Source organism: Candoia aspera, chromosome 3 (genome assembly GCF_035149785.1).
Source record: "Candoia aspera isolate rCanAsp1 chromosome 3, rCanAsp1.hap2, whole genome shotgun sequence".
Lineage (NCBI taxonomy): Eukaryota > Metazoa > Chordata > Lepidosauria > Squamata > Boidae > Candoia > Candoia aspera.
In genome coordinates, this window is record NC_086155.1 from 176,479,108 (window position 1) to 176,503,847 (window position 24,740).

A 24,740-nucleotide genomic window follows, 5' to 3' on the forward strand; every position below is an offset into this window, starting at 1 on the left:
ATATGTAAAGAATAAATAGTATTTAGGTTTGAGTTCACATTAGCACAACTTACATTTAAAGCAAGAAGCGGCTCATAAACTACTCCATCATGTTCTTTGGATTTCTTCGTAAGTTTCAGTGGACACTGAAGATACCTGAAGTTATATTCAATCTATGCAAATGTGAACCAACACAGCTTAATTTTGAAACAAACTAGTAACACATCACACTTTAAAAAGGTTCAGCTTAAATCTCTTCTAAAATCTCAGGGAAAAAAAACAGCAAAGTCTGGGCCTGGTTGCCAATAGTTATAGAGTAGTACTAATCGTTTGCAAGCTTTTTGTCTGCCATTTCTTCCCACCACCTGTTCTTTTATCCATCCTCCTTCCTTTATACTATCTACTATGCACTGATTATTCCAATAAATATATTCAGGGTACAAACATATGCTAACACATATTATTCAGGGTACAATATATGCTAACACATATTATTAATAAATACGTGTTTTTATTAATAATAAATATATTCAGGGTACAAACATATGCTAACACGTACTATTCCAATAAATATACACAGGGTACAAACATGCACATACACATATGCACATTGACATTATAATTTTTTGAATTCAGGGAAATTAAGGAATTAAGATAGCTGCCTAACTTACAAAATTTGGGTATAATATTTATGATCGACAGTCGGCATTCAATTTTGGATTTTACTGCTGAAATTAACTTACGTTTTGGTGACAATTATATGTCATTATAAATCATGGGTATACAACAATCATGGGAGCTATACTTCAAAATTAAACGATTATACATTTTAATTCAATTAAAATTAGTTAATTAAATCCCATTAATATAATTGCTTCTCATACACATTATTATATATACACGGATGTTTGTGTGTGTGCGTGTGTGTGTGTATATATGTAGTTTTGACTCCTGATGGACAAGTCCATGAAGTTTTCTTGGAAGAGTTTCAGAAGTTAGTTGGCTGTTGCCTTGCTTCTTTGCCTTCAACACAAAAGGAGAAGGGAAAAGAGCATGGAAGTGCAAGCTTGTTTCTGTTCATTTAATTTATGATAAATTATAACATGATATGCAAATGCAGCCAATTTTTTCAGTGAATTCCTATTAAATAACAGTTGAAACACTACTTGTTATTTAACTTAATATATGCCAACTGACTATAAGTTTATTGCATAAGAAACATACAGCTGTTAGCTTATCAAAATGCTTTATTAATTCTAAAACTCCCTAATAAATAAAACTATTTTGGATTTTACTTACATAGAAGTCTGTAGATGCTTTTTCATCAGTTGATTGAATAATGCAATTGTCTAAAACCAACTAAGCAAAAATAGAGAAACAGAGAAAATAATTTCTCTGTTTTAAACAAAATGAGCATATTTACTGACAAAGTTATGCAATCACATTACGCAATGTGGAACATTCATTCTGAATGGAAGAGCTTGAATGATGCAGAGTAAATCTGAACTGAAGTGGTTGTTTAAAAATTAAGAATACTGATTTTTAACTTTCAAATCTTTCATACTCAAAAGCACTTTAAGGATTTGTTTTTGTTTTAAGCTCAGAGACCTGTCTATTCTGAAACACAGACTTTCAGAAATAGCTGTCCTTGAAAGAAAACCCATCATTCATGTATCTTTAATTGAGAGCCAAATTACAAGCATACTTTCTGATTACATGTTTGGGATCTGAAAGTTTAATCATGATTGCAAGGGCAACTTTAATCTTTCTCTATTGTCCACAAGGGTAACATGGCCCTTGTAGCCCTATTGGCCCCAGAATTAAAACTCCCATTAGCACATATGCTTTTCCATGGCCAATAGCACAATGATGGAGGCAAGTTTTGACACACCCCACAGATCAATGTGTTTCAAATTTAGTTTGACTCTAGTTCCAGAATATGGTGATTTTGAAATTCCTTATTCACATCAATCTACCTAATAGCATGAACTAAGCGAATGATTAGAGTTATTAAAATAAAATGGCCTGACATTTCATATATTTGTTCATATAGACAAAATAGGCATTTATTCTTCTCTGGACAGTTCTTCTCTCCAGAACTGTCTGGAGTTTTGGACGTAATTCTTCTTTATTTCATTACCACAAGATTTGGACTCATGCATATAAAACACAATTAGCTGTTTTTGTACTGATGTGAAAAACTACCAAAAACTACCAAATATAGTTACTGATAGAAACAATAATAGAAGAAGAAAATAGGTCATATTATGCCAAGCAACAGTTTGCAATTTACCCTAATGAAATGAATACTGTAGCAGCAACTAGTATGAACAAATATACACAACATATTTAGTAGATGTATCTGTATACTTTTAAAATTTTCATGTCTGTCTGTAACTTTCAATTGGGCAAAATGATAGGGTAACAATTTTTGAACCAAGGTACTTCAAACAGGCTAACTTATAAATGCATCCAAAATCCAGGATCCATTACTCCTGTGGAATTGAAATTTGGCAAAGTTGTGGCCGCTTCAGCACTGCCGTGCTGCCACAGTTACATGATCATCATTTGCTATACTCCCTGACAGTTTTCCACAAGTCAATGGGGAAGCCAGAAGGAAGTGTAAGCTCAATTGTGATTGCTGATGCTCCCTGCTGGCTTCCCACAAGCAAAGTCAGTGGGGAAGCCAGCAGGAAGTTGGAAATGGTTCCCGCTCCTGCTGCTTTTTTGCCCGCTGGTGATCATTCTGTTTATCTATTTAGGTAAGTAAATATCTCTGAAAAATGACCCAATGGGTCACGGATTGTCTAGTACTACTAGATAATGTAATATTACTTACTTAAACAGTTTAGGTGTTATTATGACGGCTTATATATGGCATATGAAACTTCTACGTGCTGGATCAAAATAAACATAAGGAGAGGGAAACAAAAATAATTGCTAATTCCGCACAACACTCTTATCTCAGTCTTCTCCAACTTGATGCCCCTTTGCGATTGCAGCTTCCAGACTCCCCCGAACTGGGGATATAATGGGGCCACACATTGGAGAAAGAAAAAAATAACCTTTTTATAAATTTAAACTTGTATACAACTCTTGTATACAACTCAATATTTTTAACGAGAAACTCCTGGAATTTCATGGCAGAATCCCATGTTGTTTTTTCACAACAATATGGAAGTAGCTTGCCACTGCCTTAAATTCTGGGGGGGAGGGGTAACTTCCCAGTCAAGTCTTCTGGATTTCTGGTGGCCTTCACCACAAATTACATTGCTCACTAAATATAACCTTACATTTAAACATTCAGGAAGATATTCAACCATCTCTAGTATTGCACATTTATTTACTGAAGAATGGTGAGAAAATGTTGTTACAGATTCTTCCCACCTGAAAAAAAAATAAATTGAAAGGGTTCAGAATGACTATTTGTAGTGAACAAAGAAGAAATACGTCTTACATCTACATCTTAGGTAAAGTATCCTTGAAGCAATCTCCATTTAGGGTGATTCCATGCATTTTTCTTAGGATAAGTATAAAAGAGGTTTGCCATTGCTTTCTTCCAGAATTTTTGGACTTCCCAGATGACCTGGAATTCTCTAGTTCTCTCCCATCCAAATACTAACCAGGTCCAACCCTGCTTAGCTTCGAAACCCAGACAAGACCAGCCATGTGCTACTACCTGATCAGGAAATTCATATTAAAAATTGTTTTTTAAAAGTTCACTGCAAAAATGCTGAAGTGCAGCTCAATTGTAAATATTGTCATAATGAAGTATAAATGAATAGGCTAGGCAATACTTAGCATTGTTATATTTATAGAGTTATATAAACCATGACATACCACTGACTTCAGGAATTGCTGAGACCTTGCTATTATATAAAAAGTCTTAAGTTAGCCAAACATTGGCTTCCCACTACTATATGTAGCACTTTGTGAGTACACTGTATACTATAAGTGTAACAGTAAGGGTGGAAAACATACTGTCCTATACAGGTATGTTGAGCTAACTGAAAAAGGGAAGTTCATGCTTATAGTTGCCTATCTGATCCAGAGCTGAACTGGCCTGCATTCATTGAAACAGCACTGCTTGATCTGTATACCAAAGGGATTATATTGAAATGTAGCACATAACTCATTTTTCCCGTGAATTTAAAAATGCTTATTAAGTTCATGCTGTATTAGACCAATATAAAATCACAAAACAGATTGTAGTATTTTGAATTCTACAAACATTTTCATCAAGGTTATAACAGTGCCTTTTAAGATTCCTCACCTATCTGGGGGTGTGGCAAGAAGGGGCGTTCTCAGTGGGGACATGCCTTCTATGGAAGAATGGAAGAGCTTGCCCCCTTGCATGGCCTTCTGCAACTAGTAAAAAACTGTCTTTTCTAAGAGACCATCAGAAATTGACTTGGGCCATCAGCATCCATACAGTTTTAATGATTATTATAATTTCTGATGTTAATATAATTTTTCATAATTATTATTACTTTACTAGTATTATTGACCTGAAACCACCAAGAATCTATTACAAATTGAGGAGGGGATAAATTTTATAAATAAATAATTCCTTTTACTTGTCTGTTTTGGAGACTAAATATCCTTCAACTGTTTCTCATGGGGCTTGGTTTCCAGGTCCCTTACCATCTTGGTAGCCCTCATCTGAACTTATTCAATTTATCACTATCCTTTCAAGCTATGGTGCCCAGAACCGGACTAAGTATTGCAAGTGACGTCCAACCAGAGCAGAGTAGAGTGGAAAATTACTTCGCATGATCTGGACCCCATGTTCCTGTTAATGCACTGAAGGTAACATTTGTCTTTTTTAGCAGCTGCATGATACTGCTGGTTCATGTTTAACTTAACTTTCACTGCAATGAATAGAATTTAAAAGAGATAAATATAAAGTTCTGGGTAGGAAAAATCAAAGAAAGAAATATAATATGAGGACCTCTGGCTTGCAGTAGTAGATGTACAGTAGTAAAAAAAAGTTTTGGTTGGCCTTCTTGACCGCCTTCCCATTACATAATGGGAAATGGGTGGGAGTGGATTTCACAGAGTAGATAATCAGTTGGACAAATGTTAGGGGAATCAGCCAACGACACAGAACTGGGAGGAATGACTAGTACTTTAGAAGAGAAAGAGAAGACTCAAACAGATTTAGAAAGGCTTACCTCTTATGTAAAATGACAACACTTACAACAGCTTTTTGGCCATTATGTATGGCTTCATGAAGAAAAGAAGCTTCAGCTTTGTTCAGGAGAATTTTGGCACTGTCATCGAGAAGTAATTTCACTGCTTTTGCATGGCCTTCTCTGGCAGCAAGATGAAGAGCTGTGTTCTTTCCCCACATGCACCCCAAGAACAACTCATTAAAATAATCTCATTAGTGTATGAAACAAGCAGCACAAGGAACTTAAACTACTGTAATTTTTTTCTCCAGTTCATCACTATCTCTGCTTTTTTTTTCTTCCTTTTTTTCTTTCATACACTAATTTCAAACTGTAAACTTCATGATGTAAGGATGTTCATTCATTCTACTGCTTGGTTGTGCAGCAGTCCCTCCAGGATGCCCACAGTGCAGGAGGGGGGGGGGGGTCAGTGATTCATTTTGAAATGGCAGCTGAACCAAGTAATTGAAGCCCTGTCCCCTTTAATGTACTGCACAATCACATTAAAAGGGTGGGGCTTCAAATACTTGGTTACAACTGCCAGTTTGACATAACTGAATCCCCTCCCCTGCCCCACCTGGTTTAAAAAACAGAGAGGAAAAAGAAAAACCTGCGTAATAGAAGAATTATAATACCTTCTATTATCTATCCGTTATAAAGGCATTTAAAGTCATAGAAACTGTTCAGTATCACTGCATCCACATAAACAATATTTAAGGGAAAGAACTAAAGGGTTCCATTTCTAATGTTGAAAGTATGAACATTAAGATAAAAAACAAGCATAAAAATGTATTGGACTTGGGCTTAATCACTGTCCCATTAACTTCAGTGGATCTACACTAAAAATGAGTAGGTCTGGATCCAAACCATTTGAAACAGGAAGTTCAAAAAGGTATGGATATTTGTTTTCAGTGCAAGATTCTTTGTACATAACAAGCATAGTAATAGATGAGATACCAAACAATATAACTGGGCAGAGAAGTTGATATAAAAATATTGTTCAGTTTTGTTTAGAAATAAAACTAGAATTTATCTTAGAATTGTTAACATGATCTGTGGTTTCATTTCTGTGCATATTAACAAGGATTTACTTTGAAGAAAGGAACAATTATTCAAACATTTTACTTTTAATAAACAAATTCACATTACTGTTGTACTTCATAAAAATTTAACTATCTCTATATTCCAAATAAATATTTGGAAGCCGATGTCAAATCTTATTTTTATGGATATTAATAGCTGGATTAAAATTCCAGTAAGTTGGCAGGGTAAGATTAATGTTATCAAAATTAATATCACTTGTTTGATGTATATATGAAGAGGAACCCAATGTTAATTCCAAACAGGTATTTTTTGCATATTTACAGACTTCTATGGAAATTTAAATGGCAAGACAGGACACCAAGAATCTCACTGGCTAAACTGAAACTATCTTTTGATGAAGGAGGTTTTAACTTACCAGATTTTCAAAAATGTAATTGGACATTTATTTTATCATCCATGTTTGTGGAATCAGAATTTAACTGAATTTAAACTTCTATAGGCTTTATTGGAAAGTAATTATGTATCTTTACTGAGACCTTTGCGATTATCCCAGTCAACATAGAGTGAAAAAAGGTCATTTCCTGGTTTACAAGCAGCTAGATATATTTGGGGCATACTGAGACATGGATTAAATTTTGACGCTGAGTTTCATGAATATTTAACTTTATGAAAAACTTTGCTTTAAAATATGTGGTAAGACATATTATTGGATATTATGGACAGAGTCAAGAACAATTACGTTAAACTAATTGCTGTGTCAGGATTATTTTAAGAACTTTCAACAACTACTGCTACACAACAATGGCAATATAAGCCTGCGTACTTGGCCTGGATTCCTTGAAGAATATATGCAAAAGGAGGAATGTAGATTTTCTCTGTTAGCAATGTAAGGAATTTGAGGATACATTAACTCATATGATTTTGGTCATGTCCAGCTTTGTGTTTTTTTTGCAAGAATATGGTAACATATATACAGTAAGTACAAGTTTGGGTAAATATTTTCAAATGAAAGATGTCAATGTTGTTTTGAATTATACTGCAAAATCATGAAATCTGACTATTTTAGAGGAATATTGGTTATATTGTAAAAGCTAAGAAAATCATATTGTAGAAACTGGAAAAGTACTATTACCCTGATGTCATAGATTGGATTCAATAAATATGTAACTTCTCAATTTTTGGAAAGCCCACTTTTTTTCTCATGAAGGTGATTTACATCAATTTATTATATTATTCTTTTTCGGACACATTATGCAAAGACCTAGCTGTCTGGAAATAGCTCTAATAGAAATAACTGAAAATAGTGATGTAGTCATTCTTGCAAAAAGAATGGCAAGTAACTAGAATATTTGTGCTCACTTACCCAAAATAAAGGCAAGGGATAGAGAACATCTCACTCCCCTGTTTTTTAATGGCCCACTGCAAGAGTGTGATAATAATAATTATAACACATTTTCCAAGTTCCAATATTCTATAGCAGCCCATTGAACTACGTAGTATTTAACCCTAAATTTGAAACTTAAAGTATAATTTTATTATTATAACTAAAGATTACAGAGAGACTTACCCCTTCCTCATCTACATTATCTGTGGCTTTCACATTAGTATCCAAAATAACCTGCATTGTGCGAGTATATCCACCAAAAGCAGCATGATGCAAAGCTGTCCAGCCTCTATTGTCACTTATGAAAAAGAAAAAACAGAATAAATTATTCTCACCTTATTACAACAATGGAATATAAGCCCATGAGTGTGAGTGTGTGTGTATGTGTATAAACAAGGTGCTGTATTAGACTCAAATTCTCTTAGTTACTGTTAGACATGGAAGTTGGCTGGGTTATTCTGGGCCAGTCCCCCACTCTGTCAGCCTTAGGCTGGGAAATCAAAAAATAAGTATCAACCCATGTTGACCAGTGTGTTAGATTACAGTCCATAACCTTCAATGAAGAAACCTCCATCCTGCAGTGGATTGATTTGGATTGGTGGTGGTGGTGGTGATGATGATGATTTCCAAATCAGGCATAGTAACACATTGATTTGTTGAGAAAAAAGTACAATCTAAATACACCAATTAAATACATTTGTAGTTGCTGGTATTAATTTGAAAATACCAGAAAATATTCCAAAAATTATTAACAGCAATTGTATTTCTACTTGTACACATTTAATATTACATAAAATACGAAATCTATAGAAACAACACAATTTTACATGCAGATATTTAAAATTTCTATACTTATTTTAAAATATCTACATCTCTTTTCTAAGAACCACTCAAAATGCTGAGCAAAAATAATTATATATCTAGTTAAGATTACTAAACTACAAAATATACTTTTAAAGTATCAATTCAGAATTCTTCCTTTCTTCTTAAGAATGAAAAATTGAAGACTAATATAGATGAATATCAATGCTAAAGTTGATTGGTAGGATGGTTATAAAAGTTTACCCTCCTTCTTTAACACAAAGAAACCATAGGGATGTGTTGTTGTTTTTGTTGTTACTGAACTTTAGTAACATTATTTCAGCTTCTGATTTTGTTGAATATTCAATATTACTTTATATTGCCTCTGGAATATTTCTGGAATTCAACATTGGCCTTTTACCTAATAATTTGATAGAAGGACAGGGCATTTTAAGGACTATCCAATGCTTAAAGCCATTCCAATAGATCTGATTTTTTTTGTTAATTGGTATAAAATCAATGATAAATTCAGAAAAATGTCTAGAAGAATTCTCTGCATTCTGCTAGAAGATTAAAATTCTGTCATAAAAAATTAATTGTGGAATTTTGCTGTTGTGAACAGAACAGAGAGGTTGTGTTTCTGCCTTATAAACATTTAAGTTAACTCACAAATACGGAGCTGTGCAAATTACATTTTCAAAACATATCAACAGTTTTTGTGAAAATTCAAAGCAGGAAAAGATTCTTAAATTTAACTAGACATGTGTAAAATTCCAGTTGACTGTTTGAGGACTTTTCATTTTCATTACTTACTTTTGTCTAACCTTTTGTTATTAAATGGTTGTAGCATCCAATGTGGTGTGCTGCACAGATAAGCATCTCACATAATCATCACCATCCAAACTAGAGCAAAGATGGGGAGGAAATCTCCCATCTTTCTTATTAAATGGGAGATGATAAAGGACAATGTATGATCCAGAACAATAGCTCATATAGGATCCACATAATTATCTCTACATGTTTGTCCATGTATAAAACAATATACAATTAATATACAATACTTCCATATAGGTAGTACTAAAATATATTACATTTAAACTGTAAATGTATTTCCTAAAAATGTTCCTTAATAATTCAATCTTTATAAACATATGTATATCAAATATATATATAGTTGGGGGCAAGAAGAAATGTATGTATGTATGTATGTCAGCCCTAAGTAGACAAACCAGGAAATCAAGTCCACAGAAAGAACAGAACTATATTTTATTGAGATAGGCTATTATAACAGAATCTTGCAATATACCTACCACCTACCAAAGAAAAAGGGCACCTTTCTTTAGTAGAAACTGGGCTACCTTCTCATGACCATTTTGAGCAGCCAGATGTAAAGGAGTCATCCCCTTCTTGTCTCCTTCATTCAACAGTCTGGTATCTTCCATAGCCTCCAGAAGATGATGACAGGTGTTGATTCGTCCATAGCTATATGAAAGATACATGTCCATTAAGGATAACATCTGGAATATAACATGGTCAATGAGGACAGGTTTTCAGTCTTACCTAGCTGCAAAATGCAATGGAGATTTCTTGTCTCTGCTTTTAGAGTACACGGAAACATTCATTTCAAGGAGGACATTTACAGAAAGGGGTACCCCTTGTTTGCATGCATAATGTAGAGGAGTGCATCCTTCATGATCTTCTTCAGTTACCAGATCTTTAATATCTTTCATCTGTCAGATATAAAAGTGATACATATTAATAGAATTCTGTGGAAGTTGGAAAGCTATTTTGAACTTAAGTCCTCACAAAATAATGGTTCAGTATATAATAGGTTGGCATGTTTTCAATGCTTTAGACTGATATAACTCCAAGTCCACTTTTAGAATGAATGAATATAGGTTAATGCTTTAATACTTGTGATTTACCATAAGGAATTATGATATTCTTTACTGCCTTGGATTCAGAATATACTTTCCTGTTAAACTTTGGTACTTTTAGTAGATCATGGTACAGAGCTAGGGAATATTTTGATTTCTCTGCTGAAAGGTACTGCAATGTAGTATTCAGTTAATAAAAAGTGGATTAGGATAAAAAACTAAAACCACTAAAATGTTTGTGATTTAACTATAATTTCTATATAGTTTATAATCTCCTTCAATATCAGCAGTAACGTTTCATCCTATGTATGGGCTTAAATAGTTATATTGAAAACCATGAAAAAATGAAAATATTATTTTTCAAAATAATATGATTACATAATTGGTTATTAATATTTCCACAAATGTTCCTTTTACCTTCAAAAACTCTTCATTCAGATGCTGCAACCCTCCAGGATGTAGGACAGTTAGATGTAAAAAATTACGACCAAGATGATCTTTTATTTCTAAATTTGCTCCTAATTTGAAAAACAGATTTCAATTTCAAAACTACTGACCAATAATTTTAATTAACATTGATCTTGCTCATAATGCTGAGTTTTGTTCATTTTGTACCTTTTGAAACTAACAGATTCACAATTTTCCATGATGCACAAGAAGTTGCAAGTAGTAGTGGTGTTCGACCCTCATTGTCAACATTATTGATATTTGCTCCCTGTAATGAAATGTTCATCAAAAGTACATTAATAGATAGATAAGTATTAATGACAATTTAGGCAATGAGACCAGATTTATAATATATGTTAAAATGTTGCTTGTTTGGGATGCCATAGTCTGTTTCCTTATTTAAATAAATTGGACTTCTAAATCATAACAGCAGACACTCTAACAAAGAATCACATAATACTGAATTCAAGAAAATATTTCAAATAATGAAGTCCTTGTTACTGTGTTTGTCAGGAAGCTGTGTCTATATATTACAGTTCTTTAGTACTGATACACTAGCAACAGCCAACCTATATTGATACTATAAATGTGTATTATTTAGCATCATTGAACTTAATTATATTCCAAATATTTGTGTTCCTCTGTAAATTCACTATATCAGCTAAACAGGAAATTAATTTCTTAAACCAAGTCTTAATGCATGTTACTATGCAAACTTCCAATAAGTTTAGTACCAATCTTTATTGCTGTTATAAATTCTATTAAAACTAAATATTTACCTTTGAAATGAGATATTCTGCCAGTTCATAGTGATCAAACAATGCAGCCCTAGCAGAAGAATGAATAGCAAACCAAAATAACACAATGAGCACACAATAGTGAAAGAAAAAGTTATATTTTGTCTCCAATATACTAGTTTTTTAACCTATCAGTTGTAGTCTCCAATCATGATACAGTATAAGCTCTTCCATGTATACAGTATATGAACTTCCAACTGTAATGCTGTTCCCTTGTTCTTATTCAGTGTGATGGAGGGGGGGTGTCAATTATTACTATGACTGAAATCCAAGAGTGTTTAGTCCAAGTGATTTAATAGTAATACCACAGTGTTCTAAGGATGCCTATTTATGTATGTACAGTATGTATGTATGTATTTATTTAACTTATATCCCACCTGACTTTCAATGACTCTGGGTGGCTCACAACAATCAAACAAAGAAATTACAATAAAATCGATAAAAGATAAAGATAAAAGATGGCAAGTGTGATGAAGTGAAAGGTCTCACCTCCCTTGTCAAAGGCTGGGTGATGAGCCCAGTGAAATTAGGCTAGTTAAACCAGTGCAAATAACTTCATATTGTTGGGGAAAATTAGTAAGAAAGTAGCATATTATAAACAATATAAGGAAACTGAGGAAAACCCTCACCTATGAAGCAATGTTTCCTTATTTCCATCTGCTGCATTAATGATAGGTTCATCTCCTGCATAAGATGACATCATTAACTTGAGAATCTCAGTAGCTCCTTGGGTAGCAGCAAAATGAAGAGCTGTGCATTTGTCATTCTATAAGTGGAGATATAAAACAAAAGAAAAGTCTGAAGTTATTCCCTATGCCAAATATTTCTGAAATCTTATTAACTGCAGAGAATTCAGTTTTATGGATGCAATCTAGGTTCTGCCATTCTGATCCTTGCTCAAGCCCAGTTTATAGACAATACTTCTTGTCTTGTAATTAAATATCTCTGTTTTATATACAAAATGGGAGGGGGGAAGAAAAACGAGAAACAGAATTTCTATATATGAGAAAAGAAATACAAAACAAGTATAATTATATACTTTGCATCACATAAGCTGCCAAGAGTCACTAAATTGTGACAGAACTGCAATAAATAAACAAACATAGGATATAATACGGTAATGCATGAACTACGTGCAATATCGAATTCTTTCAACAGGAATTTAAAACTGCTTGAGTTGATCATGCTCAATATACTGAAATAAAAGTTTATTAGCTTTTACCTGTTTCAGATCAATCTGTGCACCATACTCAATGCACATTTTAATCATTTCCAAGTCTCTGCTTTGGACTGCTAGATGAAGAGGACTACTCTTCCCATTATTAGTAAAATTAATATGACTTTCAGGGGAATACCCAAGCTCTTCACCTTAAAAATTAAAAAAAAAACAAAAAATCCATGACATGGTTTTCAAAAGGAGAATTAAGTGTATTAATTATTAATACATTTACTGCTTTAGTGGTTCCTACTGAAATGTTTAATAATAAATATAAACATTTTAAATTAAATACAAGTTCATTCAAATATTTGACAACCTCTGTTCATTTTACAAGATTTTATTCAACTCACAAAGATTATCAAAATAATAAACATTCTAAATCTAGGAATCCTGAAGACTCAGTTCAGATGTAATGCATAATCAGAGTTAAGTGCCCATGATCGTGAAACCTTTATGTTCCTCCTTCCTTCCTTCTTTTACTTGTAAAGCCAGAATGACAACCTCTGTCATTTTTATTACAGAGTACCATGTACGTTTTAATACAGGGACAGGCTACCGCTGTCCACTCCAAACTAGAGCTAACCAACGTGGGCTGCAAAATTCCAAATAACCACTAAAGTGGTAGCAAAGTGTTTGATTTGTCTGCATCTCTCTCCTGCCATCTAGTGTCATCCACTTCTTTGCAGTTCTACTCCAAGTCCCTTTTTTGTAAGAGAGTAACTCCTGAAAAATCACTGGAATTGTTTTCCATTATTTTAAGGAATAACAGTAATATAACTCTAATAATATTTTAATACTTTTTAAAAGTTAAGTATTTTCCCAATAACAGAAAATTAGGTGCATGAGGCAGCACCCCTCTTTTTATATCACCCAGCCCACTGCCAATCTCCTTTTGTCCCAAGAGCCTTGCAGAATAACCCATCCTAACCCTAACACCTGTTTCCCTTTTCATATTAATGGCTATAACACTCACTTCACAGCCACTTAAACCCTACAATCCTTTAATATTTTAAGGAGTCACACCTGAGTGCTATTTCAACTGTAATCAGTATTAATGGTTTTCTTTTTATTATGAATTTTATTAAGTTTAAAGAGAAAGATAAAAGCCACAAAAAAACAAAAAACTACAAAAAAGAGAAGAAAAACTAAAAGGTGTGAAAACACAAAAGAATTTTTTTTACATTACAAAAAGATGTGACTTCCGACTTTTAACAGCAAGGATATACAAAAAATTTCCATAATCGATCTCTATAGAAATCACATTATTTCTATAAATCATTCCCCTTTAGCGCATTATAAAAATTACTAAGTACAGTTACTCCCTCCCCTTATATTAAAATAAAGGGGAAAAAATCATAGAAACCGCCTAAACAACTTTCCCCCAGGTAAAGGTAAAGGTTTCCCTTGACGTAAAGTCCAGTCGTGTCCGACTCTAGGGGGCGGTGCTCATCTCCGTTTCAAAGCCATGGAGCCGGCGTTGTCCATAGGACACTTCCGGGTCATGTGGCCAGCATGACTCACGGAACGCCGTTACCTTCCCACCGAAGCGGTACCAATTAATCTACTCACATTTGCATGTGAAACCGCCTAAACAACTTTCTCCCAAAAGATAACTTATTTAATTATTCCCTTCCTACTACTGTTCTATACATTTCTGTCTACTATAATAAAAGTCAAACTAAATAGCACATAAATTGTCTGCCATAATACCAAATAATACAACAGTTTTAATAATCTTAATCTTAATAAACCCAAACAAGAAAAACAATTCAAAACAATAACCTTAAATGAAATTCTTAGAACCATCCAAATAAACATTTTTATACCCTAATAATCTTAATCTGTATCCTTAAAAACAAATAACATCAGTCAAACCCTAAAAGCGATCCAGATAAACATTCTATAACCCTTATCCCACTTCAAAATAAACCAAAGCATTTACATATCCCCACAATGCGCACAGAGCTTTTCTCTTGAAAAATCAATCAGCCCAAATGCCCTCCTCAAAAATTCCAACTCCTCTTCAGAAAACCTCCCATATATAAGAATCCCTTCTTTTTCATAACATTTCACCAAAAAGTCAATTTTACTTATTGCTTGCAGATCACTCTCTCCGCTGAATTTCTCCAACTCCACTATCCGATCTTTATCCAGCATCTCAACAGAAATCCCAATCTCATTCTTAGAAGAAACATTTCTATCACTGTTGAATTCCTGTTTCATCCATTACATCCCCAACCAGATGACACATTTTAAAATTCATATTTTCCACAATGTCCTGAATGTCTTGTATAAAAACTTGATAGGAATCAGAAAAGATTTGTTTAAAATGCTCCATGTCTCACACAGTAGATTATGGCACCCCCTAGGAGCTTAACCAGCAAAAGCTGAAGATATGAAAAAGTTCCTAAGTATATTTACACAAAGTGAAAGTGAGATAAACAGACAGTTCCCGACAGAAAGTAGAAACAGAAAACTGAAAGTTCAAAACAGCTGATTCAATGTGTAGGAAAATGCCAAGATCTTCAAATTTAATACCAAAATAATAACAGGAAGACAATTATTTACTCTCAATCCTCCTTTATATTTGGAAGGGAAACAAATTCCAAAACTTAAAAAAGCATTTTTTTTAAAAAGTAATCCCAAAAATAATGGTAAGGACCAAGACAGCCCGCTTCTCCTTGCTGTAGAAAGCCTCTCTTAGGGTATGCATGCTTAAAAAAATACATAAATTTGGTGATTTAGAAATGGGGTGGCCGGTCTTAGTTTCCCTTTAAGGCTACAGCATGGCTTGGAAAATGGTGACATCCCAGCCTCCCAGCTAGCTCTTACCAGTTGAACACAAAACACTGTTTGCGACCTTCTGGCTGCAAGCAGCTGTCCAGAGGGCAAATGGGGTGATTCCTGGTGTTTTCCTTTATCCGGAGAACACTCCTGGGCTTCAGAAAATCCTGCCTGAGCCCGAAAAAAAGTGCTGCATTATCAGTTCTGCCTGTGGAGCCCGCGAGCACAGCTGCTCAGTCCACTGTGTCCCCACCAGAAGTCCATTAATGAATGGTTTTCTAAATGTAGTTACCTCGCTTTATAATAATCTCCAAACATAATTTTGCACCAGAACAGGCAGCCGCATGGACCGGCATACAGCCCATACTGTTTGCTTTACATATTTCACCGCCATTTTCAATCTGCAAGAAAGAGATCCAATTATGAGATCACAACTCTTGAACATTTTTCTCACACACACACACACACACACAAACTCATTGCATACACTTTCATAATAGATTGTAACAAATGAAAGTATTAAATACTGGCTAATTGATACAAATGTGTTTCAGCTAACTATCTCTGCCAATTGTGTTACTGAGGCACACAAATCAGAAAGAGTTGAGGAACATGTACTTCTCACTCATCTTAAGTTCACCTTTCTCATTAGAAAAAGATTATGCTAAAGCCACTGGAATGATGGACGGATTACTAGTGATCCCATATTGTCAACCTCCTCCCTTCAGGCACGGACAAGATGATCAAAATTTGCAGGCCCAAAAGAAACAAGATAGATGTGTAACTCATTGCAGTAAGATGCCACTTGATTCAATTCTAGCTGTAGAAAGCCTCAATTTAGATCTACTGATTTACTTACTTATTTACTGGGCTTATACGCCGTTCCAATCATTATCGGCTCTGAGCGGCATACATACCCAACATCCATAAGTCAGGTAAAAACAATATAATAATTGCAGTAATGAAAAACAAAACAAAATAAACAACAAAAAGTACAATAAACCTCTAACACCTATATTATGTTTAAACACCAAGGAACATAAATCACATTAATAAAATGGACATCCCACTATGAGAGAGAATAACATTATAACATCCCAACCCCCAAGAACATGAAGTTATAAAAAGATAGGTGTAAGTAGTAGATACAGGAGAACTCAAGCATACTGACAAAAATATATACATCAGTTATACATACCAGAAGTTTCAGTGCTTCAGGATTATCTTTGTAACATGCAACTAATACAGGTGTGTTCCCACCCTCTCCTTCCAGATTTACATCTGTAGTGCTGTTTTCAATGAAAATCTAAATATTAAAATAAAATGAAAATGTTTTCTGTCACAAAACTGTTCTACTGCTCTTAGGAGCAGGATATAACCATAACAACCACCCACATGATCGTAACTGGCAGGCTTACTCTTGTTCTCCAATTATAGAACAGTTGATGGTTTGTGATCTTGGGCTTGTGCTTTAAATTTTATATGCAATTAGTGCAGTTAATTAAAACCTGTTTGGATATGTTTTTACACCCCATTTCCAATGCGCAGTGCTGTACTCTATTACAGCTGGAATATAGTATGTATTCCAATATTGCATTTTTTGAGTCCAGAAGTTCAAGTAAAGAGTAGCTCTTGTTTGTAAATTGAATGCATATACAGTACTCTAGATTTCTAGGAACCTACAACAGTTCTGTTTAGATATACCCTCAGTCTGTATGTATTCTGTATATAAACACTGGCTTCAAATAAGGCTGAGTCTTCTGTTTTGGCACAATTAAGAAAGTCAGATGTCATTACACTAAACTCAGAGTTAGGGCCTGAAGGTTTGCAAACCATCACAATGGAACTTTTTGGATAATCATTAACAATTATTTACTAAGAATAACTGCAAATAACACTGTCCAATGTAATCGTGACAGACAAAGCACAACATTTCAAATATTTCCCCAGTGCATACTATTTCACTAACTTAAATAAAGTATCTCATCAATCTGTGCTTTAGCTTCTGTTCCAATCAATAACTTCTCCTTCTCCATTTTGCTTTCAACTTATTCTTGACCCCTGGTGACTGCCTGGACAAGTCCCTGCTGTTTTCTTGGTAATATTTTTGGGAATGGTTTGCCACTTGCTTTTTCCTAAGGCTAAGAGAAAGTAACTGGCCTAGTATCACCCAGCAGACTTTGTGCCTAAGGCAGGACTAGAACTCAGAGTCTCCCAGTTTCCAGACTGAGATTTGAAACCACAGCATCAAACTAGCTTTCAACTACATACAATACCAAATGGTATTGTAAAAAAATGGTACCATTTAAGAAAAATCTACTGTGGAAGAAATCTTAGCTTCCAATTCTCCTAGATTGCTGTTCTTAATCCTGAATCATATACTTTCTAATACTTTAGCTTCATTACATCAGAACATCCACTATCTTCAGTATTACTTTCTGATAGAGCCAGTTTGTTGTAGTGGTTAAGGCATCAGGCTAGAAACCAGTAGACCATGAGTTCTAGTCCTGCCTTAGCACAAAGCCAGCTGGGGGACCTTGGGCCAGTCACTCTCTCAGCCCTAAGAAGCACGCAATGGTAAACCACTTCCAAACCACCTTGCCAAGAAAACTGCAGGGACTAGTCTAGGCAGTCACCAGGAGAGAACACTGACTCAAAGGCACCCCCCAAAAAAAACCAAATACCCTTCCTGAAAGCCAAAATTTTAAAACTATTTTTAAACTGCTCTTTATGTTTTGCCTTCAAATAACAAAACGAAATTGCTGATTTCTGATATCTGGCTGCTTTTGAAAACTGAAGAACAATGTCAGAATTTGAAAGATCTGCTTATCTTTCAATGCTGCATCTTATTAGCTCTACACTTAGGAGTAGAGCTAATAAGATGCAGCATTTTTCATCTGTAGTATAGTTCAGCATCTTCAAAAATCAAGATTTAGTACACTAGTTCCCATTTATTCACATAAACTCCCATAAATGTCCATGAGATGGTCTTATTTTTAACTTCACTAAGTTAATGCACATAAACTTGGAAGTTTAACTTTACCTTAACTAAATCATTGAAAAGATACTGCACAGCCCAGTGAAGTGGAGACATCATATTGGAATTAAGGATGTTTGGGTTGGCCCCTCTGCTGAGAAGTAATTTAACACTTTCAGTCTGTTGTTTTTTTGTAGCCCAGTGCAGTGGTGTATTTCCAGCGGAGTCTGTTACATTTAGGGCTATGCAAAGTTCAGGAAAATGAGTAAATGTTACTTTACACTTTTACTTCACATAAAATGATATTGTATTTCATCTAAAATTACTGTACTGTCACAACAAAAATGAACTGTAAATGGAAAGATGAATTAAGGAACCAAGCTTTAGAGCAGAGACCTTATTCTGTATTCTCAAGATTCTGCATTTAACTATCAAATGTAAGTGCATGTTTGTAATACACTCTCAAAAGACCAGTAGACGCATTTCATACTATCTGTATTTGAGAATACATTCTACTTGCCTATCAATAAGCTGCTGCTGCTGTGTCACATCAGACACCACGAGTGGTAGTTTATGAGGTGCTTCAATTTTGTATTAAGCTATACAAAAAACAATGATTACACAACCTCCATCCACTTTGTCAGCCTTATGATTCTTTGTGAACAGAGTAAGGAGAGCATTTGATAGTTTGCCTCTGTTTGGATCTGTTGATTTCCAGACCATGTCAGAGGGGAACTTTTGAGAAGACTGAGATAACTCCTATGGCTTTCCCCTTCTCTTTCCTAGCTTCTGTTCTCTCCCTAATATATTTTGTCAAATGGGATGTTTTACATGGATGGATCAAACTATGACTGGTGCAAATCACTGTTTCCCAGTTTAGTAGTAGCCACAAACTTACCAGGAACATATGCAAGGGAAGGATGGTTGGAGAAAAGCATAACTATCCATGTTCTGAGTTTAATATGAAGCAATTTTCTTTTAATTAGTTTCTTTAATCACAAAACTTTTCTAATAAATATGGTGTGTGCATGTGCACAAAGATACATGCATTAGCTCACCCACATTTCCTCCCAGTGCTGAAGCAGAGTGATGTGCCCCAACAATGTGTTACTAATGATATAATTATCTACCATACAGTAAATGGTAACATCATTCTACATGAGGCCACAGCACTCAGCATGGTGCACAATGGCAGGTTATTTACTCTTCACTGTCCTCCTGAGCTACTGCATTTGCACCCAGTCTTAATCATAAATGCATTTTGGCACCTTCAACTGAAGAATCATCCATGACCATTTGCATTAACTCAAGTTGACCACTTCCTGCAGCATGGTGCAATGGAGTAGCATTCAGCTCATCCACTTTCTTAAGTCCGTTACGATTCTTCTTAATGAAACTTCGAAGTCTGGAAGTACTTCCATCTGAGATCACCTAATTGAGGTTTAAACAATTTCGGTCTGGTTAAATATACCACAGAAATTCCAAATTATATGAATGTTTCTAAATAGCTGACTCTTTATTATATAACATGTTGGCAGTGAATTATTTACTTAAATATTCATTCATCACTTCAAAGGTTCATCCACAATAGTGACAACAGAGCTGCATTTATTTAAGATGACCTTTAATCTAATGCAGTTTATTTTATTTAGGTCTAAAAGTATCCTGGGAACATGGAAATATTTCTGCTGGATGAGGCTTAGGCTATTTAGACAGTGGCCCCCCAGATGCATCTAGGAAATAGTAAATCTCCATTCTAAAGCATATTTTAAGGAACATTAAGTAATATGACTATTACAATGCAGAAAAGCTATTCTTTACTCAACACAGGGTAATAAGACATTGAAGTGTATTACATTAAGAAAAAAAAAATTCCCAACTGTTATAAATGATGCAAATATGTAAGTGAAGCTTAATTTTATATCACATTTTGAAAAACCATCTTTTAAGCACTGCAGCCTTTTTGGTCAGGATGTATAATCCCTATTATAATCCACTCTCATAACGATGTCATACATGTGGTTGAAGTCTCCAGCATAAAGTCTGGAACACAAACACATCTATTTATCAACAAAGTTAGAGTTAACCCTTAGGATGACTATCAGAATTCTTCAGAATATTTTAGTATTAATTAATTTATTATTTACTATTAATATTTAATATTAATAATATTCTGCAGAACACTTGGTACAAAAATTAAGTATGCTCAGCTTCTCCTATGTAACTCAACAATGAAAGGGGTTGGCTAAGAAGAATACTGGAAGCACAATGGAAGATTAGGATTTGGGCTTTGAGGCTACTCAGAGTTTCAAATAACAATTATACATGAATAGGAAGCCAAGAACTGATTTTAACTTAAAGCAAGGGTTTGAAAGATTTTTGAGTGAACTGCACTAGTTTTCCAAATCTCTTGATTCAAACCTCAGGTAAAAATGGTTAAAGAAAATGTATCTGCTAATTGTTGAATTCCCAGCCTCGGTGTTCCACTGATGTACAACGAATGTAACCACTGAGTCATCATCCAGTATTTCTAGCCAGTTTCAAAGTCTTGTGTTAGATGCAATAGATGCAGTCTTATTGTTTGCCGATTTTTGCAGCAGGGAAAGTTCAATTCCCTAAAGCCACCACTTTTGGCCTGGCATTAGGTGGCGGACCTCAGCATTGGCCTCCAAAACAGAAAACTGATCTTGGGAGCCTGAAGTCTGTTTTCGAGTCCATAACACAGAATCAGAGTATCTGGGCCTATTTAGGCCACTGAATCCAACATCCTTCTTATACCTGTATAAGGACCAGCTGGTCCCTCCTAGGGCTTTCCAGATGGATTGGTTAGGTATCAATTCCCAAATGCCCAACCATGCTGGAAATAAAAAATCTGAAGAGAACTGAAGAAGCCTGCTCTAAAATACAAAGTGATTCGATCCTGGGGATGGGGGCAATCAGGATGACAGAGTGCATAGCCTAAACCAGGGTTTCTCAACAGGGTTCCGCGAGAGGTCACTAGGAGTTCCCTGGGGGATCATGATTTATTTAAAAAATTGTTTCAAATTCAGGCAACTACACATAAAGAGGTAAGTTTCAGTCTTTAGTTTAAGAACACTTAATGCATATATACAGGCCTACAAATGAAACGAACATAATTTTGTAACTTCTGGCCTATATTTGAGCCTGAATGTGTGGGTTCCCCTAGGCCTGAAAAATATTTCAAGGGTTCCTCCAGGGTCAAAAAGTTGAGAAAGGCTGGCCTAAACAATCCCATGATGACGCTGATCCTACAGATTAGGCAGGAGGCAGGCTCCGGACGACGTTCTCACTTGCGGTTTTTTTTCTCCTTCTTTGGACAGTTGTTGCTCCTGCCTCCTCCCATTTCCCGGCGCGGACAGCATCCCTGTCCCTAACCCTTTCTTTCTCCGCACAGCCACGACCCGAACAAGCCACCCAGGATAGCCCCCGTCTCTTCCTCTCCGTTTCCCACCTGTTCCCCGGGGGCAGCTGTAGTTGGTGCCGCGCTCAGGCTCCTCACCTTAAAGACATCCTGCGAGGCCACCGAGCAAGCGTCGGCTTCGCACACGACGCCGTCGTAAGAGGGGTCCCGCTGCTTCTCGTCGCGGCTCTGAAACCACTTCAGGATCCAGCGCTTCATGACTAGCGTGCTCTTGGCTGGAGGAACTCCAGGAACAACCTGCAAACCAGGACGCGGAAGCAAGTTGCCGAACCACCCGCCGCGCCTAAGCGCTTCGGTGCTCGCCTCGCGAACTGAACCCCCTCCCTCCGGCTGCTCGCTTCGCGCGACACGCCCACGGGGGGGGAGAGAGGCGACGCCGAAAAGCGCGGACGGCGCGTGGGAGAAAGTTGGCTTCTTCGCCAAGTCGCGGCGTCGAGGAGTCTGGGGGGCCCCGAGGAAAGTAAGGGCAGAACAGTCGCCAAGCAAACAGCGTTTGGGAAGCCTTTCCTTCTTTCCCACCTGCTGGATTTACCTTCTTCCATAGGCAAGGAGCGACCAATAGTACCAAAGCCATTAGGGGGCTGCAAGTCCCCCTTTAGAGCTACAACTCCCATCCCTACAGACTACTAGCAGTTGAATTGGAAACATCTGGAGACTAGTCCCCCGTAAAAGGAAGAAAGAGACCCTGCCAGGAAAAAAAAGGTTGTTGAAGACCTTAAATCTCAGCATTCCTCATGTTTGGCCTTTTTGGTTGGAACCATCCGTGCTGACCAGCAGTGGAGAATGGTCGCTTTTTATTGCCTCCCCTTGCAACATACCTTTCTCTCCAGTACAAGTAAATCCTTAGGTGGGGGGTGAGGGGATCCTGTGACAGCAACAAACAGCTGTCAGAATATAAACCATAGTACTTGGTTTTTTTTGGGGGGGGGGTATTGATTGATTGATTGATTGTTCCTTCAAGTCATTGTTGACTCCTGGCAGCTGCCTGGACAAGTCCCTGCAGTTTTCTTGGCAAGGTTTTTCAGAAGTAGTTAGCCATTGCCTGCTTCCTAGGGCTGAGAGAGAGTGACTGGCCCAAGGTCTCGCAGCTGGCTTTGTAACTAAGGTGGGACTAGAACTTACAGTCTCAGGTTTCCAGCCTGATGCCTTAACCACTACACCAAGCTGGCTCATAGAACCTGAATTAGTTGTTGTTTTGTTTAAAAAAAAACCTTAATAATAGCTTTTCCCATTTTTGTATCTTCCAACATTTCCTGCATGGTGCTATCCCAGCACATTTGGATGGCAGCAAGCTGGGAAAAAAAGTCCAAAAGTTGACCAAACTAGAAAAAGTAAAGAAGAGAAGAATTTGCCCATTATCCATTTGTCTAGTCAAAATTGCTTCACACCTATTGTTTTAGATCAAAATTATCTCCATAAATTTAAAAGATGTGGGAACCACTTTTTCCTTTCCTCCACATTTGGAGAAAAATAATAAATGATTTGAAAGTTAATCAGACTTCACCCATTCACCTTTCTTCCCTGCAGTCCAAAACTGCCAATCAACTCTGACATGATCCAGCTACTTTGTTGTCTTTGGTGAGGAACCAATGGATTCTAGGAGCATTCATTCAATGAAAATTACAAGTTTCTGTGGTTTTATCAATGAAAATGCTTTCAAGAGAAACCTATACTGATTTGGACTCTTAAGTTCCTCTCCACTGAGGAGTCCTACAGCTGGCAGTCCTGAAAACCAAAAAAGATGAGACAGAAAGAGAAATGGCAGAAAATTAGGATGAAACACAACACTCTCTTGTCTTTTCCAAGTTTAGTCTGAGATAGTGTGAATATGCACTATCTCTATATGTTCTGATTTTATATACACTTCATTTGCATGATTTACAATACAGTCCTATTCGTATCTGCCCAGAAGTACCTCTCACTGAACCTAATGGTGCTTACTCCAAAATAGAGAGCCAGCTTGGTCTAGTGGTTAAAGGCACTGAGCTACAAACTGCGGGACCATGTGTTGCTCTGGTGCTGCCTTATGGAAAACGCCAGCTGGGTGACTTTGGGCCAGCCACTCTCTCGCAGCCCTAGGAAGGAAATGGAAAGCCTCTCCTGAAAAAGCTGCCAAGAAGACTGCATAGCTTTGTCCAGGTAGTCACCCAGAGTTAAGACTGATTTGAAGCCTGCACACGCACACGCGCGCACAACTTCCAGAGCAAGAGTCTATGGGGTAAAGAAATTTTAGGAAAGTTATGATTTAAGATTGGCCATCTGGTTTGTATGTATGTGTGTGTATATACATACATACATACAGGAGAGAGAGGGAGAGAGTATTTGTTCAAAACTATAACTATAGATGTAGTTACAAATAAGAACTTTTGTTATTATATATGTATGTTTGTGCACACGCACATGTGTGATTACTTCTAATTATTTTGTGTTTTAGTTCAAATGAGCACTGTCTGGAACAATAAGACACCAAGTTTTCCAAAATAAAAAACAGTAGTATAACATTTGTAGAGACTTGGTTTGTTTCTTTTAGACTGACTGCATTTTCTTTTAAAGCATTGTAAGGCTGGAACCTTAAAGCAATCTTAGGAAGAAATTTTGAAAGGATATTTTGAAGGGAAAAAAAAGGTTCTTAAGGGATACCAAAGAGAAATTGAAGCTTACTGACCATATGTCTTTATATCTTTATAATATATCCACATAAGAAAATAAATATAATAAGCAGATAAAAAGTAGACAGTATAGTTTCCCCCAGAGTGGACTGAAAATGCTTTTATATGCTTTCTCACAAATATGAGCTTGCTAATGGTAAAATAATGAA

At 35.9% G+C, this 24,740-nt stretch overlaps 1 protein-coding gene across 1 annotated transcript in view; it reads right to left on the reverse strand.

The window, feature by feature from the left end:
- Window positions 1-22,153, reverse strand: part of TRPA1 (transient receptor potential cation channel subfamily A member 1) — a 38,731-nt gene extending 16,578 nt beyond the window's left edge. Inside the window, exons 1-17 of the mRNA XM_063299391.1 lie at window positions 22,001-22,153; window positions 19,749-19,911; window positions 18,547-18,722; window positions 16,702-16,809; window positions 15,796-15,904; window positions 12,723-12,868; window positions 12,130-12,266; window positions 11,483-11,531; window positions 10,872-10,971; window positions 10,674-10,774; window positions 9,940-10,109; window positions 9,697-9,861; window positions 7,762-7,876; window positions 5,154-5,320; window positions 3,273-3,366; window positions 1,279-1,338; window positions 54-152 (exon numbers count right to left, since the gene is read on the reverse strand). Of these exons, the coding sequence (XP_063155461.1) occupies window positions 54-152; window positions 1,279-1,338; window positions 3,273-3,366; window positions 5,154-5,320; window positions 7,762-7,876; window positions 9,697-9,861; window positions 9,940-10,109; window positions 10,674-10,774; window positions 10,872-10,971; window positions 11,483-11,531; window positions 12,130-12,266; window positions 12,723-12,868; window positions 15,796-15,904; window positions 16,702-16,809; window positions 18,547-18,722; window positions 19,749-19,911; window positions 22,001-22,120 (2,079 nt within the window). The 5' untranslated portion in view covers window positions 22,121-22,153. The remainder of the gene's footprint in view (window positions 1-53; window positions 153-1,278; window positions 1,339-3,272; window positions 3,367-5,153; window positions 5,321-7,761; window positions 7,877-9,696; window positions 9,862-9,939; window positions 10,110-10,673; window positions 10,775-10,871; window positions 10,972-11,482; window positions 11,532-12,129; window positions 12,267-12,722; window positions 12,869-15,795; window positions 15,905-16,701; window positions 16,810-18,546; window positions 18,723-19,748; window positions 19,912-22,000) is intronic.
- Window positions 22,154-24,740: the final 2,587 nt, after the last annotated feature.